Consider the following 17,915-nt stretch of genomic DNA (forward strand, 5'->3'; position numbering starts at 1 on the left):
CCACACTCTCAGGCGGCAAAGGCCATCATTGACTGACTGGTTGTGTTAATTTAGCTGCCTTTCAGTCCTACTTGATCCACAGTCCTCTGGACCTCAATGGCAAAAGAGTTAAAAACATCTTAAGTGTCAGCGCAAGAATGTGCCATTCAGCCTCCGAGCGACGCATCATTAACAAATGTCGAGCCACAAACAACCAGCTGTGGTTAAACAAACCAGGGAGGTAGGCTCCACATTTTACCTCGCTGTCGAGGCTCAGTTGTCGGTCATTGATAACCTTGTGCATTGAGTGGTTTCAGGGGAGAGTCGTTTTAACACGGTGGGTGATCCACATTAGCAGGAAGCAAACAAGCTGCAGGTCTGGAGAAGGAAATATGTGGCTGATAAACCACAGATACTGTAGGTCATGGAGTGGCTGTTTCTATGCTGTAGAGGGAGGGACTTGTGCCCTCTTTCAGTCATTAGCCAACGAAGCTGTGAGAAGGCTCAGACTGAGGTTACCAAGGGGACAGCCCGTGCCCTCAGCAGCACAACGCCCACTCTCACTAGCCCGTTGACTCAGATCCAGAGGGCAGCCAGGGCACAGCACAGGCAGACAGGCATTTGAGTCAGGTTTGCTGTGAGCAGACTCCAAGCCTGTGGGTGTGCACTGCAGGGCTGAGCACCCAAGCTGTGATTTACAGGCTGGTTTTGACAAGGTTGCAACCTGTGTAGTACGCCTTTTCCTTACTGGGAAGGAGACACCCTAAAAACTGACTTCATGATCATGTTACAGCCCAAATCTGGAGATAACACTTTTACAAGGGGCGAGGTGCCACTTATGAGTTACTTCATGTCTACAGTATCCCTCTTGATGTTAAACTGGCCCCTGAAATGTGACAAAAAATCATTTAAAACCCAGACAATATAAATATAATCCGGAAGCTAATTTTCATGGCATAGCTATCATAATCTATCATTTTAGAATAAACATTATTCTGTAAATTATTATAAAGTCATCATAATGTCTAGATATTTGTCTATTTTGACAAGTATTGAAGGCTACCCAAGTTGGCTGCACAGTTTGGTATGTTTATGTTTTTGTATGGTCAGTTTATTGACTTCAGACAAATTTACAATAGGCTTTTTTCACATAAGATATTTTGTCACGGTAGGAAAAGCACAGGTGTAAATAATAAAACGGTTTATGGCTGAATTCCATTTATCTGCTTCAGTTTCAGGACATTTGAATAGAGACGAGCCATTGTTAATGTTATTAGTAACAGCTGTGGTTTTCCTACTATGACAAGTCAGAAAGTTTGCTGTGAAAAATGTCTATATGATATGCATTTTCAATGCTAAATTTAAAAATATTGGGTCCAAGCATTACCTTATATACAGTGAAATTCTGTTAGCCAGCCATGAAAGAAGTATTCAGGTCGTTTACTGAGGTAAAAGTAAGCAAACAAAAATGTCGAAATACATAAGTATTATCAGCAAAATGTAGCCTACTCGAAGTATCACAAGTAAATCTGCTCATTATGCAGAAAAATAATGTGTCACTTTATTATATATTATTGGCACCTATATTGCTCATTCAATATACAAGTAGCATTTTACTATTCTACTTTAGCTGGTTGAAGTGAAGCTCATTTCAACTATTTATATACGTGTGGGTTGTTTAATTTGTGACAATGCAGAATTTTTCTATAAGCTCCTCATATGTTTTATTTATGGGTTTTTTTACAGTCTATGATTTTAGGTCAAATCTTAAACAGAAAAAATACAAATAACTATACTATGGTATACTTATACTATAAACACCTCAAATTTGTACTTCAGTGCAGTACTTAAGTAAATGTATTTATTTACTTTCCACTGCTGCTGTCAGCACGTAGGTAACTAGTGCAGATCTCCGCCAGGTGTGTACAGCCAAGATGGCGGCGAAGATAACACAAACAGGAATTTATTCATCTCGTAACGTGCCCAACTTTACAGGATCATAATATATCAGGTATGGAATTAATCAGCAGATGCTCTAGTGTAAGATGAGACCAAACTTTTCTATGGATGTTAGTTTTTGAGCCACGACAAAGGCCAAAAATGTGGCCTCGACTAGGCAAGCCTTGATTTTAGCCTAGCCGATTGCCGGAAATGTGTCGGAAAATGTCTTTTGCTACGTAATAACGCATATTGTAAAATGGAGAGGACTGCTGAAAAGACAAAAGTCTAAGCTAACCAAGAGAGATGCTTGGGTATACTGTCATAATTGTGTTAAAAAATATTAGGCTGATGTCTGCAGCGAGATTAGCTGCAGACAGACACACACACACACACACACACACACACACACACACACACACACACACATATGACCAAACGCATGATCCCCTCCAGGCTTACAGTAAGGACTGGTGTTCATGATTCAGACTATAAAACATGAAAAATGGTCTCTGTTCAGAGTCTACATGTCTAGAAGTCATAATTCTATAAATTAAAAAAAAAAAAAAAAAAAAAAAAAGGATCAGCTTACTTATCTTCCTTGTCATGGGGGTATGTGTGCAGATTCTTTCTTTTTTATTGACACATTTTTTGTATCCAGCGCCCTTTTGACTTGTAGTAATGTACAGTAGCTCTGGAAATAGTTGGAAGTCATAATTCTGCCAGCAACAAGTGTGCTGTCACTTCCAGAAGTCTGTTAGTAATTTATGCATTCTGTACAGGTGCTCTGACGGGACAATGACACCAGGATTGTTGTCGGCCTCGGGCGGTGAGCACTGTTAATACATGAGAGGTCAAGGGGCTGCTTCATGCTGTGTGACACGCCGGTTAAAGTGGTGACAGCACAGGACTCTGTGTCTCACATGCGATGAGAGCGGTGGACGGATGGCTCTGTTTCCCAGCAGCACTGTAGAGCTGTGTGGAGGCATGCAGGAGGTGAGTGACAGTGCTGCGATTTGATTGGCCATACCACTTCCTATTGTTCGCCCTGTCACTGATAACCCCGGTGACCCAGGCCAAAGGAAGGAAGGCCATCGCTGGGTTTGTGGTGGTGGGATTGTCAGCTCTTTGTCCTCAGATAACTTATTAACCCGCAGAGTCCAGTGAGTGAAGAATGATTTCTCACATGGCTTGCCATATGGTTAACCTAGAGTAAACAGTGGTCTGTCTGCAGAGAAGCAGAGGCAGAGACGAGGAAGGACATTCCCTAAGGAGTGTGACCATGCCAAAACTTTTCATTCAATTCAAGCATCACTGAAATAAACTGGAAATAAGCCCATTGTCATCCATTAACATAGTGATGAACCTGAGAGTTGGAGGCTTGAAGTTACCTTGAAACTTTTTTAGATCGGATGACATTTTTAAAAGCCCTATTTTTAAAGATTATTATTTAGTCTCTCTTTGTTTGGCAGGATGATGATGCCCTGAGTGCAAATAGCCTTTTTGTTTCATATTGTATATCTGAGACCAAAAAAAAAAAAAGTCAATCTCAAGTGTACGGTGCAGATTTCAGAGCTTTTGTAAAGTTTTAAACATAGTTTAGACTGATAAAATCTCTCATGAGCAATGCTTCATAATCATAGACAGATAAGGGTAAGAGAAGTTAAATTAATAGCAAATTAAAGCGTATTCATGTTGGACTCTGTTTCTTTAATTTATTATAAGAAGGTAAATTAAAATAACAGCAAATTAAATCTTATTCATGTTGGACTGAGCTTGTTTAAGTCATTGTATGAACACAGTCTAACAGATATTGGCAATATTTTTACTATGGCAGAAAAAGCTGTTGTGCAAAGCAGATGAAGTGAACAGTGTCAGCTGTCTTTCACAAATTAACCCAGCTGATGAGGCCTGCAGGGCCGCATGCGGTCAGGACAGACAGAGACCAGAGACAGACCAGAGACAGAGCAGAGTCAGCCAGGGTCAACCCACACCTCGGGCACATAGCTGAAGTCACGCGTCTGCTGCCTTAATTGTGCACTGTTCAGCTTCGCTAATGTGTAGGTCTCACTCAGCTTGCTTTACAATCACTTCAGTTGTTTGGCTTCATGGGAAGAAGTGGTGAAAATGGGCTAAATTGTTTTATGTGCAAGGAGTCAGACCGCCTTAAGGCTGGAAACTGAAAGAAGAATCCGACCCGCTGTCTGAAGTTCTAAAAATACCTTGACACCAGCTAATGTGTAATGATGTGGTTGTATGCCTGATGGTGGAGAGGAAGGAGGCAATGGAGATGGAACCAATAGGCTTCAGCACTGGGTTTGTGAATATAGCTAGAGATGACTCTGCACACCATGAAAGACTCTTTTGTGCAGCTTTAAGTTTAGTTATCCTTTATAGCTCTCAGTAAATGTCTTATGTTTCCAGTTCAAAAACAATATGAAAAGTATACACAGCATGATGATCTGAGGGGAGTATAGCGATATTTCAGTTGTTAAATATGTCATTTAATGCGCCAACATGCACGTAGATATGCAGTCTGTCATGCAGACATACAGGTTACTGTAACTGTGGTGAAAATGAGATGATGTCCTATCGCTCCATAAAGCCATACTTGAACTGGAACAGACAAACGCTGTAAATGTTTCCTTGTTATTTACAGTCGTGGGGAAAGTAAGTAGTGTACTTAAGAGGTGCTGTATGAAGTCAAATCACGCAAATCAGCGAACACACTCGTGTATTTACACCATCAGTGTGTATAGAGGGGCTTTACAGTTTTACCAACTTGTGATGAGCTCAGCATTGTAAAGACTATAGCTATAGGCTCGTACAACAGTACATAGAGTAGCTAAAATTACCTCCACCATGACATATCAATGCACCAGTAATGATAATTCATAAATCTAGTAATACTATAACACTAAGAGTCTGTCAGTGAGTCTAATTTTACTGGTGTGATACTTGCTGCTATATTTCTGTACATTTATTAACAAATGTAGGACTTTTCTTGCAATGGATTTTGTAATTGTGTCGTTACTTTTACTTCAGTAAAATAGGAATGCTTTCATTAAATTTCAAATATCCTTTAAGGATACGGCCAGTGGGGCCACATGCATGGGCTCAATGTTTTTTGTCTCATATGGTGGTTGTTAAGCGCCATCATGTGGTTGACTGGAAGTACTGGAGTCACTGACTGGAGAAGTCAGTGAGTTCAACTATTATACTATTTTCAGGCAGAATGAGTTTTTGGAGGCTGTTCCTTGTCAAATATAATAGTTCGACAATGTCATGTGAGTCACTTCCTCGCCATCTTGCAACCAGTAAATAAGGAGGCCTGTGGGAATAATCAAGCAAAATTAACCATCCTGTGTTCTTTTCATTAAAACGCAGGTATGGTAGCCCGGAGGTAAAGTTTAAATCCTGCAGAGTCGAATTGGTGGATTTTGACATGATCCCCAAACATCTCAGTGCACTGATACTTCTGTGTTGTCGGTGACATTTGAGGTGAAGACAATAATGCTTTGTTAGTACGCCTGATCAAATCTCACCATTGTCAGGAGGATGCATAATCCTCCTGAGTGCCTGCAGGCGCTCTCTGCCTCACACTGAGGATAAACCAGTAGGCCACAGGTACAACCATTTTAAATGTCATGGTGGGACTAGAGTAGTTCCCAGTGTGTTGATTCAGTTCAATATCACTATTTGATGGCAGCTTTAACATACAGTACCCCTGCAAAAGTAAAATTAAAGGAAGGATCTGACCTGTGGATGCAGATTCTTGGAAAAGAAGAAGTGGAAAAGTGGAATTAATTTTGTTGTTTAAACTGACTTATATATACAACATTTATCAATTGTCACATTAAACATACAGATCTGATCAACAAAGAGAAAACAAATCATCTTATAGGCTACTGGAGTTGTAATCATACACCATATAATTTACAATAAACAGCAAATGGATACAATAAGAAAATAACACTACAGCATGAGACCAGAAGTTTAGGACTTAAATCAGATCAGATGGATTGATAAAATAAAACAGATTTCATTGTAAGCAACAGGGAAACTTAGATCTAAACACTGATCTCATACATGCAGGTGTTGGAGATAGAGAAGCTAAATGTACAGTAAATACTGAAATAAAAAGAAACACTAAATCCATTTGTTTGGAATATATTTTCAACACTTTCTGTCCTCCATGTCACTTCCTTAAGCTCCTGTTAATGCAACACTGAAAAAGATAAAATCAATTAAAGAAGCTGAGTCACAAACAATGACTACATTTTAATTTAGCTACAGACTGATTCACATTCAGAAAACTACCAGGAAAAATAATGTTGTTAATTTAACTTGTTAAAATATATTTTTAAGCACCCTATTTTTTAATGATATCTTTATTGTTTTACACCTATGAGCAGTGTAATCCTTAGAGAACTGTCTGTCATGACCTCTTATTGTTTTTGACTCACTAACAGTTAAGCCGTCTTGTAAGAGTCTACATCAACCTGTGTGGCATTTTGTAAATTGCCAAACAGCCTGTATGCTTTCTAAACAGCCCTCAAAGATCCAAAATAGGAATCTTTGTCTACTTTTTCTGTTTTTCTACCCTTTGCTTTGCTATAATTAAGACTTTGCACCCCTGTTTGACACAAAAGATGCCACCAACCAAGGATGCTTGCTTGGTAACGGGACCATACACAAACTCCTCTCTGTTTAAACATCACGCTGAGCTGGTGCTGAATGTGTCTGTTTACTGGGCTTTGTTTAATTGACGCTGAATTGCCGGGGCTGACATGGTAAACAATTAGGGTAAAATTCTGTCGCATGAGCCGCTATGAAACAGCTCAAACAGATTCCAATCTTAAGTCCAAGAACTGACTCATAAGAGTTTAATCCTGTTGATGGAAACAGAATCCCACCCGTGTCAAAACGGCCCGCTGCCCCAGGTGCAGTAGCCACACAGGCCCTGGCTTGTCCCCCTTTATCACAGCTGATGAATTGAGAGGGCCCTCTTGGGCACACAGCCCAGGCTGTGGTTTGGCTAATTAGAGGGTCTGTTTTCTCATAAATATCTATAGTGATGAAAATTAGGCAAATAAAGGCTGTAGTTACAGCCTGTGACAGTGTTAGATGCAAATTCTGAATGCAAAGTGACACTGCGGAGAAAAATTTGACTAAAGCAAGAATTATCCAAATTTGATCTTTTAAGGTCTTGAATACCCGAAGCTTAGCATACTGCATACATATTGTGAAAATCTACCAAATTCACCACTTTTGATGTAATTACTTCACAAAATAGTGCTGCCAGAGAGCAGTAAAACATATCATGTGAGGGGTTTCCATACTAAATTATCATCGGGATGCCATCATCGCTAATCAATACATTTTACTGCAATTAAGGCACATTAGGCATCTGTTAAGTATAGTTTAACAGTTGATAATGAGATCAGGACTGATAGGTTATCTTGGTATCTTTTTAGTGTCAGTGACATTTTGACAGCAAGGATGGCCCCGTAATCACATTGTCCTTAGTGATAGCTGTAAACAAAGGCTCAAGCCCTCCTCAGATAAGCCGTCCTCACTAATGGAAGATTTCACATTCAAGCACTAAATAAGCCCTGTTTCTGTGCCAGAGTTTTAAGCACCTGAGAGTATAATTGTCTCCCAGCAACTGCAAAAATGTTCATTTGCTGACTTAAAGATTAAACTGTAATAACATAGGAAGACTTAAGCGATCAAATGAAAAGAAGATGCAGCAGGAAAAGATCAGTAAAGCAAAACAAGCAGTCAACAGGAAGTCGTAGTTTAAAATCATTAGATTTTGGGAATGGAAGTTCATTTTTGACCTTTGAGAACAGTTTTGTGTAACAAAATATAATAATGTATAATATATGATATTATAATAATCTCAAGCTCAAAGGTCCACTTACTAGGTTTTCAGAGCTTTCAACTGCATCTCACAAGTTCTGAATAAGTGGAGCTTTTAGCTTAAATTATTTTTTTATGCATTAGACTTGTTTGCTGCTTTCTAATAAAGCATACTTTATAAAGGGTTTAGAAGTGCTACTAATATAGTAGTTAGTAAATTATCTATTAGTGCTTTATAGATCAATAATAATGCATTAATAAGGAAATTATTTGGGTTGCTAGGTTGTGAAAAAGCCATTTGGCTGGTGTGTATTTCCTGGCACAGCTTGCTTTGTCTTTTTATTTACCTCTTTAATTCATCAGGAAGACCTTTCAAATGAGCCATTCAACCACTTCTGGAAAAGAGCTGCAGGACATCCGGACCAAAATCTATTAATTAACAACTTCTAAACATTTACGATTGTAGATTTGGTGCCTAATTGTAGTAGAATGCCCCTTTATTAATGAGGGACATTTATAGTTGCAGATCTGTACTGTAAAGTGACAAATTCATGACTCTTAGAGAGCTCAAGTTTTACTGAAGGAGGACATATACAAGCTAAATGGATTTTTCACAGTCTGGCAACCAAAAGCTGTTCTTATTGATCTATAAAGCCTTAATTAATGAATTATTAACCATTAATATATCCATTAGTTACAACTCATTATAAAAGTATGCCTCACTGAAGTTGGAGTTGAATCGATTTAGTTTTTTTCTCAAGTGATTTTTTTTGTCTGTATTTCTGTCCAGGTTCAGATGAGTCACGAGTCTCACATGATGCAGCTCCGGGCTCGTCAGTTGTTCTGGTTCTCCAGCAGAGTCTGGCAACGTTGCACAGGAAAGATTCAGATCCACTGTCACTCCATGACATCACACCAATGAGGTATCAGCTGACTGACACACACCTCGCATGACACCTATATTTGCTGAGCGACTGGCTGTTGTTGGAATCAGCAGCAGCTGCCAGGGACGCCACTGTAGGTACCACATGATTTTCAACACAGATTCACTTATCTTATTAAAGATTATGATGCGTACACAATAGAGTCAAAGTCACACAACAAACATTGATTTCACCCAGACAAATTTTTATTATAGATTTTTACATGTATGTATCAGATGAAACAATAGCGACATTACATATCCTGTATAACTAGTTCAGGCCTTTGCTAGAGTTTATTTAAAGTTCAGAAACATTATCCCTCTGTTGGAGATGGCTGCTGCAAGAACACAGCGTATATTACGTGACTAGAAGCACTGCTCTATATTTATCAAATCATGGGGCTCGTCGTTGTACGTGCTCATGCACGAGGATGCCTACCACAGGACATACAACATGGTGCTGCTCAGGCACCAGACCTCTAGATCTCACCTCCTGTGGACCAGGATCACAGCTGAAGCAGGACAGGTAGGAAACAAGAGTACATAAATGTACAAGTACATATGCAAACAGCTAGAAGTGCAGAGAAAAAAGCAATACTGACTGTTATCATACTTAGTTTAGTAATAGCTTAATTGCATTTATTTCTCAATAATTTTAGTTTACTGGCTCGTTCAAATTATATTACATTTCATTATTTTACATTACATCACATTATTATAAGTTGTTGCATTTGACTTAAGTTATTTACATGTTTAAAACCTTGCTGCAAAATTGTGTACAATTAAAATCTACATGCTTGTTTTTTATAATTGCATTAATTGCTTTATTAATCTGTCGATTTAGTTATCTTGTGGCAGTTTAGTGTTAAGTATTCATGTTTATAATATGTTGTTTTGGCATTTTGTGTTAAAGACGTATAATTTTATGATGCTGCTAAAAGTGATTATGTTTGAATAATAGCACTTTGATTGGTTTTGCAGGTTGTGCTGAGCCCTCTATATCAAAATGGAAGACTTTGAATACAGTGTGGAGATCAGTGACCGTGACTGGGACTGCTTCTTTCAGGAGTGCGAGGAGTGCAGCATGCTTTCTCCAGCATTAGCAGGTCTGGATGACTCGGGCATGAGTGACATGGATGATACAGCGTCCATTCTTGCTAATAGGGTTAAGAGAGTCGACCTAACAGCAGGCCTTTCAGAGGCAGACCGCCCCGTCGACGGCCCCCCAGACTGTGAGGGCTCACCTGTGGAGCATTTCCTCAGCAAACACGGCGTTGGTGGAATGGAGAGCGTCCTCTCGGGCAGCGAGGAGGATATACACCTGCAGTCTGTCAATATATTCTTTGAAAGGCTGAAAAGTCTTACAGAGGCAGAGAAGCTTCCTGAGCCAAACCAAGTAAAAGCTGGAGAAAACAGAGAAGCAATACAGGAGGAGGAGCTGTGTAGTGATGGGAAACAAGCCAGCAGCAGTATTTCGCCAAAAAACAACCCCAAGTTAAACTCTCCGCCTGCCAGGGGTGAAACAGCAGGTGGCAAAGAGACCACGGAGCCTGTCGACGCCATGAGCAACATAAACACAATGAAGAAAGTCCAGCCTGGCTCCAAAATTTCACATGAACTTGCAGCCAGTAACTCAGTGCTCAAGACTAACATATCAGCTCCCCCTCAAATAGAGTTATTCATCCAAGAGGAAGACTGCACAGAAACCAGAGCAAACAAGGAAACACTGCAGAATCAGTCTCATGACTCACCAAACGGGATTGTCTGCTCAGAAACATCACCTCAAGCTGACAAAGTGGTAAAAGTGAAAACGTGCACACCTTTCAAGGATGTTAAGCAGAAAGATTTGTCATCAAGTCAGTGTAACACTGATTCACAGTGTAATCTAGAGATTGTGACAAATGTGAAACGGAAGGACGAACAAAACCCAAATTTTCTACATCCAGATGCGACATGCACAAACAAAGCCACGAGCCAAGAAACGTCTCCATCTGCCTCTATTAAAAGGAAGAGAAGGAAGAAGAGACGACTCAGCTCCGATCCAGCTGAGAATGGGAATGGACATGACAGACAGGTCTTAGTCAAGCAGAGTGACTCAGATGAGGAGCAGTATACATGGAGAGGAGGAAGGGCTCTGTGTTTATCTGATGATATTAATTTATTTAATTTAAATGAACCACAAAAAAATGCAACATCCACCTTAACTTCATATTCAGTCACAAACAATTTCCCTGTGATCGTATCTGGAGACGAGATAAAAGCAAGTCTTTCTCTCTCCGTTCCTCCATGTGACAGTCAATACCAACATTTACCAGACAGCATAGTTCAACAAGGACGGTGTAAAGCACCAGGCTCGACTGAAAATAATGCAACTAATGAGAAGTCAGTAACTCCAAAGGATGACGGTGTGATTTCAGCACTAAACAACAGTGCTAATATGGCAACAAACTCACAGCCATGCAGCAAATTACAGGTAGAAGAAATGACTGGCCTGAATATAAATTCTGGGAGGCCAGTTTCACTTACTGAAGGTGTAACTGGTGAATCAGACCCGGCCGCAGAAACAGCAAACAGTGAAAACAAATATGTTCATGCAGGGAGTCTCCAACAGTCTGATGAAAAGAGTCATAATTCTATCATGGGAAATGAACAAAATCAAAAATGTTGTTCAGCAGAGGTCAACTCAATAACTCCCAGTATTTTATCAACGGCAGACTCAAATCATCCTGCTGTGGAAGTCATCCAAAATGAGAAACTATCCACTGCTAAGTCAGTCCTGGCTGCAGAGGCTGGAAATTCTGGCAGAGACAACCACACACACAGTCTAAGTGAGGCTGAGCCCCAACAACAGCTGGAAATTAACCGTCACGATGCAGACCATTATAGCTCTACACTGGAAAACACTCACCTTCCTCTGTCTGCAACTGGTGGGATCAGTTGTGATGTGCTGAAACTGCCTAATCACAACGAAAAATCCCAGATGGAGATTCCCACTCAAACGACCTGTGATAAAATTACATCAGATGGTATCAATTCATCGCCTGATAAAAGCTGTCGGTCTAAAAGTCCCTCCAGTATAGCTATGAATACTTCAGTAAAGGAAACAGAACATCCTCTGGAAACTTTATCCAAATTAGATGCTTTGCCAGAAAGTGCTAACTCAGCAGAAGTAATGGTTGTTCAAAATGGGAATTCTTTGTCATCTGGTGAAATTAATCTAACAGGCAACAGTAAGAGAGAAACCAATCCCAGGTTGTCCACATCTGAAGACTTACTAACAACTGCTTCAGATATTACATCTGTATCATCCTTCTGCACTCTGGACACAGAATCTGTCACGTCTCTCTCAAATGGAAATATCACAGACATGTCGGTAAGTTCTTTTTCATCTATCAGTCCAAATGACTCTGAAGGTCAAGGAGAAAAAGCCTCACAAATCTTGGCAACAAATGAGGGAGGAGATGCCACTTCTGAACCTAAAGATCAGTCACATGACACAACTGAATCAAAATGCGATTTAGTCGTCAGAGCAGAAGATGCCGTCATAGCATCCAAAGCTGAATGTGAGGCGAAAAATGCACCGGATTCAAAACATTCTGTGTTCGCCATGTCTTCTTTTTGGAATGAGATGGAGAAGCTGACAATAAATGACATCCTGGGTTTACGAATGATGAACAAAAATGCTCCAGCCAGCTCCCTTACACCCTTAGAGGAAAGTGAGGAGAATGACATGCTCACTATGACAGATTCAGGCTTTTTGACTGAACAGGAGAAGTCCAAGCCTGAGCAAACTGGTGCTTCTGCAGAATCAAATTCAGGTCCTGTCGCAGCACTTGATTCTACCTCTTCGAGGGGTATAATGTGGGAGAGTGCACCTGTCCCAGTGAGCCAAGGTGCTGATATTAACCCTGAGACAATGATGTTGACGTCTGTGAGTGATGTTTCTCAGCCGGTCCTCTCTGGAAGTGCTCAAAAGTACCTCAGAAAGATTTCTAAAAATATAAGTGTGCACAATCTGCCTGCCCTGGAATCTCAGACTTTTCGCTCTGCATGGAAAGGTCAAACTTTACAAACCTTAGATGAAGGAGAATCAGCAAAAGCAGTAGAGTATTTCACTGATGGACATGTGTCTAAGGAAGACAAAGCCACGGACTGTTTACCTTCATCCTCAAAAGACAGCTACAGAACCTCTTTCACAGATATATTTCGGTACATTTTTGGTAACAAACAACCAATTCCAAGCCAATCAGATACAGATAACATAACTGCCCCCTACATTGATGGAAATTCTGTCCCTGAGATGTACGATCATTTCTTTTCAGAGTTTGACACAGAAAGCTTCTTCTCTCCTCTCATCACAGCAGAGGAAAAGGATGAGCTGGTTCCTATCTTTTCCTACTCTCGCTCAACAAATAAAAACCTGCAGTTCCCAGAGGCTTATGACTATTTCTTCACATCCTCCTCAACTGACGATTCTTCTTTGGAATCTGATGAAGAGGATGATGAAAGTGGCAGCCCTGTAAAGGTGGTGACTAGATTCACCCGTAAGGCAAGCTCAAATCAGATATCTACAGATATATATGACAATTTCTTCACAGATAGTGACCTCAAGCAGAATTTCTTTTGGAAAACTACATTCTCCTTCAGGAATGTTAATTTCACAGGATCTACAGTCCAGAAGCAGACATCGAGCCCTTTGTCTCTTGTACCTGTGAGGCAAAGTGCCAAATCTCTTCGGGGGACAATTCGTCCCCTCAATGCTCTGGGACATCAAGACATGACATTTCCTGATCCTCTTCTCTACCACCTGGAAGACAGGATCTCCAGACAACTAGCGCAGCAGCCTTTCAGATATGAGGACCTACAGATAGCTGTTTCAAATCCAAGTGAGTCCAACTGCACACAATGAACACGATGATGAGAATTTGGTTTAAACATCTGCTGTTACAGACATTGTAGATGATACACAGTGATGAAACAAGTACGCAAGCATTTTACTTGAATTAAAGTAGAGATGTCTTTATTTATTATGAATTATAATCATCTATTGTTCTCTATTTTGGTTCATTTGGTGACACCTAATTGAGATTTAAATTCAGAGAAAAAACTGCATTGCCCATCACAATAAGCAGAGATGTGAGTGTGTTTATACGATAGAAATTCCAGATTTCATTCAAAACAAAACAGACCAATTATGAGGCTCAGCAGTCCAATTTGCTAATTTAAACCAAGATGTTTCTGGAAGGTACACATAGAAGAACAGAAATTCATCAGGGTTTTATTCTTTGAAAATTCATGGAATGAAGGTAAATGTCACTAAAAGGTAATTAAAGGAACAATCTGTCACCCAAAAGTCAACTACAATGTAGGACTGTTTGCAATTTTCAAAAGACATTATTTGAAGTCACTATCATGCCCAAATTTATTGAGGGTGTTTTTATAAGCAGCTGAGAAACACACAAACTGTTGGTTTTAAACTAATATACAGACACCCTCAGGTCTGATTTTACTGATCTTTTTAAAAATATTTTAAGCAGGATTAAATAGCCTTGCTTCCTGGTTAAATTAAAAGATAGAAGGATATTTTACCAGGAAAATACGGTTATAAGTGGAGCAACAGCAAATGTGTGTGATATGGATTGTTACCATGGAAACAGCTCTTATTCAGGGTTAGTTTTGGACTGTGTTGGCTAACACTTTAGTGTTGACATTTGTGAATTATTTTGTGCAAATCTAAGTTGAAATGGATGATTATAAGAACAAAAATAAAACTAATTCTATGGATCAGTCTAACAGACAGTATCTTTGTGCCAGTATGTCCAAACCTGTACTTTTTCCACTTCTGGATTTAAAGACAATGCACTGTCAGTATTTGAACTCTTTAAGTTAAGCTTTTTTTGTTTTACTCACATGTGGACAGTTGTAGTGAAGGACATATCATCCACTCAGTCAGCTGTCACAGTCTTGACCGGGACAGATTCTCTTACCTTCAGCTGTCAGAGGACACTCGCTGCACCGCAGGCACATAGCAGTAAAAGCCAGGAGGAATGGTAGTACGTGATAACTTGACTTCACTCAATGAGTGTCCTCTCTAAGCTGCCAGTGGAGTGCTCTAATTTATGTTTAGCTGTGAAAGGAAATGAAAATACTTTGACTTAAGGATTCTCTCTCTCACTCTCTCTCTCTCTACATATATACACACACACACACATATATATGTCATGTTAAATGTCCAGTTTTAATTAAGATAATAACTTATAACCTACTAATGTGGCATCCAATATCCAGCAGTTGCCATGAGGATTAACTTTAAGGCCACTACAGTTATGATGTCTAATATCAGTAGCATCAAGCGGCCTTGGACGTTTGCAGAAGTGGAACCTGTGCAGGTGCTGCGGATTTGACTGGTCACAGTGTGTCCCTACATATTAATGGGGCCTTACGTATAACTCAGCTGTTGTTGTGTTAGTGGCGATTATAAAGCCCCTGACCTCACTGGACTCGGCTGCGGATGGCTGATGTCATATCTGCAATGCATTGTGCAATAAATGATTTAAGATGTTTCCTATAACACTCTGTCACTTTCTTTGAAGGGTTGGATGCCTCATTCCTGCCTCTCAGACAATCAGACATGTGTCTGGTTTGTATTGCATTTGCATCGTGGGTTCTGAAGACTGCAAACCCACAAGTTGGAGATGCCTGGAAAGCTGGTATGTATGTTAACATGTAGCATTCATGTACTAAAATTTCAGACATAACCTTTATTTATAATTACAGTATTGTGAAAATCAACTGCTTATTTATCCACTAAGTTGGTCTACATTTATTATATTTTTTGTTGGTTAAATTGAGCTTTTTAAGGATTATAAGGCCTGTTGACTGGTACTAATATTCTGAGGCTTTGTCATACTATAATAATGACAAAGCATTGAAATAAAATCAACTTCCAGAGAAGTCTGAACATTATTTTAGGAGATAATTACAATATTGTGATTGCAAAGTATCATGAGTCATGTTATGGCTCACTTTTCATTTGTATTATCACGCAGTGCTGCTGGCAAACGTAAGCGCTCTGTCAGCCATCCGATACCTGCGAAAGTACGTCAAGGTGGAGGCGGCAGCCGGTGAGAGGGAATTGCAAGAAACTGCCTCGTCTGATTCTTGATCCCTCCGCCTCTAAATACGTCACGATTTATTTTCCCATGAAAACGTGGATATGAGCCGCTGCAGGACCTGAGTCCCTCGAGGAATTAGTCACGTTTGATGTGCTGTTACATGTTTGCAACAGGAATCTGCATCATAATTGCTTTATTAATCTTAGATTTGTCCATTGAATCTAAATGGAAACAGGTTTTATTTAATTGTAGTTGTTTTTTCATTTTTTAAACAATTGACACTTTAAACATCTGAAAGTATTCATATATGATACTGTACATGAAACGACCAAAGACAAAATGAGAAAGAAGGTTTTAGACAGGCTTTCACATATGTAAATAAGGATTCAGTATGTTCAGTATGTACAGAAGAAAGATTCAAGGCAGGTTTGAGCCATTAAATGGATGTGATAATGGATTTAGGCAATGTGAAGAAGCTGGGATGATTCTGTTTGTTTTCATTACATTACATTTATGTAGCAAAGGCTTTTATACAGAACGACTGTGTGAAATATTTCCAATTATTGTTACTGGAAATATTTTATACAGATTACACATATTTTAACATAACACCCTTTCAAATTAATAATTAATTTAAGGGACTTTTTCTGCGCCAGTTTTTTTTTTTTATCATATGAAGGGAATTTTATTTTCATGATAGATAATTTATAGTTGACTGTACAGTATTTGGTACTCTGTGAGCTGCCTTTCGGTTTAACTACAGTAAACAGAATCTCTGAGATGTGTGCTGTGTCTTTTGTTATCTTAAAAGGACTTGGACAGACTTGAAACTTTTCAAACATTAGAGGGCAACATAAGCTCATAAAACAACCTAAAACCAGATTGTCACTTTTCTGTATGTGGTTCAGTTTCCAAGTGATTTCATACATTTTTCAGAAATTTCACTATAGACCCAAACTACTAGATGAGAGTGTTCATTGGAAAATGTGCTTTTTCAGCATTATTGGTAAGTAATGACAGGAGATTCTCTGTTCTTCAGGAATCATACATATTTTTCTCCAGCAGATGGCAAAGTTGAGCTGTAAAATATACATCTTCCAGTTTAGCAGCAGCCCTTGAAGCTGTTGCAGTGTTATCACAACAACAGACACTAAACAGATCAGATTCTGATGAAATTTGGGGAAAAAATAGTGCCATCTGACAACTGTAACTCCATTTCAAAATTACACTGATTCATGCATGGGGGCGCTACAGTAACAGGTTTGAGACTCACTGGTTTATAAGGCCCAGAAAGGGAGTGCATCATTAGTGAGGGACAACATGTTTGCTGTTGTCTTCTTCATTGATTTTCACTTACTGCCCAGATAAAAGCTTCACAGTCATCTAAATCTCACATATGTTTTGTAGCACTTTGCTTTGAAATACAAAAATACTTAAAGTCCCTGTCCACTCAAAAATATGTTTTTCTTCTTGTTCCTTCAGTTGGATGTTTGAGTTTCACTGTGCAGAATGATGTTTGTGCAGAGTTTGACACTTGAAAGTTGTTTTGATATTCATCTGCTGAAAGTGGAAAGTTTCTCTGTGCTCATCTGAGTTTATGGCGTGTTCCTATGAGCATGATTTTTGATATTTGTCACAACTAGTTTGGACGCTAATCATGGTCCAGTATGCAGCTTGCACAAATGTCATGTGGACATCTTGTATCAAGTAGATAAACTTTTGAAATAAATGAAATATTTGCATATTCATAGATTCTGGATGTTTTTTAATGAGTTAGATGGAGTACATGTGATTTTAAGCATTTTTAACTAGTTAATTGAACCTCTTGGTGAAAAAACCCATATTAGAAACAAATTATTATTGCAAGCAGAGTATTTTTATGTCATTTTTTAAATAATTATCTTTATATGATTTCATGTTTTCCACCATGTGGTTTTGCTTACAATCTCTCACCAACAAATATATAATAATACCTTGATGCATAAGATAGTATATACAATCCAAAGATGGTGTCAGACTAACATGAAACATTAATACATTCACACACACAAGATATAAAGACATAAGACACATGTACATTCATATCACATTCATTC

The 17,915-nt window shown here is 39.1% G+C and overlaps 1 protein-coding gene across 6 annotated transcripts; it reads left to right on the plus strand.

Moving 5' to 3' along the window:
- The first annotated feature begins 1,884 nt into the window (after window positions 1–1,884).
- On the plus strand, window positions 1,885–16,600 carry LOC121895781 (PPARGC1 and ESRR induced regulator, muscle 1). Of its 6 annotated transcripts, none has more exons than XR_006095841.1 (6): window positions 1,885–1,990; window positions 2,700–2,913; window positions 8,573–13,253; window positions 13,369–13,590; window positions 15,298–15,414; window positions 15,754–16,600. XR_006095841.1 is itself a non-coding variant. In XM_042409225.1 (6 exons), exons 3-6 carry the CDS (start codon window positions 12,823–12,825, stop codon window positions 15,867–15,869), a joined length of 888 nt encoding a protein of 295 aa, XP_042265159.1. In that variant the 5' UTR covers window positions 1,885–1,990; window positions 2,700–2,913; window positions 8,573–12,822; the 3' UTR covers window positions 15,870–16,600. The 6 variants fall into 6 exon arrangements, 4 of the variants coding, with proteins under 4 accessions (XP_042265159.1, XP_042265160.1, XP_042265157.1 ...); XR_006095842.1 differs by having other exon boundaries at window positions 8,573–8,705; window positions 13,066–13,590; XM_042409225.1 differs by having other exon boundaries at window positions 8,573–12,913; window positions 13,027–13,590.
- Window positions 16,601–17,915: the final 1,315 nt, after the last annotated feature.

Source organism: Thunnus maccoyii, chromosome 4, assembly GCF_910596095.1.
Source record: "Thunnus maccoyii chromosome 4, fThuMac1.1, whole genome shotgun sequence".
Classification (NCBI taxonomy): Eukaryota; Metazoa; Chordata; class Actinopteri; order Scombriformes; family Scombridae; genus Thunnus; species Thunnus maccoyii.

Excerpts from the sequence above, each read along its gene's own strand:
- LOC121895781 (XM_042409223.1), top strand. The coding sequence starts at position 9,711 with ATGGAAGACTTTGAATACAGTGTGGAGATCAGTGACCGTGACTGGGAC. Across the intron at positions 13,591-15,297 it reads GATAGCTGTTTCAAATCCAA|GGTTGGATGCCTCATTCCTG; the intron begins GTGAGTCCAACT and ends CTTTCTTTGAAG. Across the intron at positions 15,415-15,753 it reads TGGAGATGCCTGGAAAGCTG|TGCTGCTGGCAAACGTAAGC; the intron begins GTATGTATGTTA and ends ATTATCACGCAG.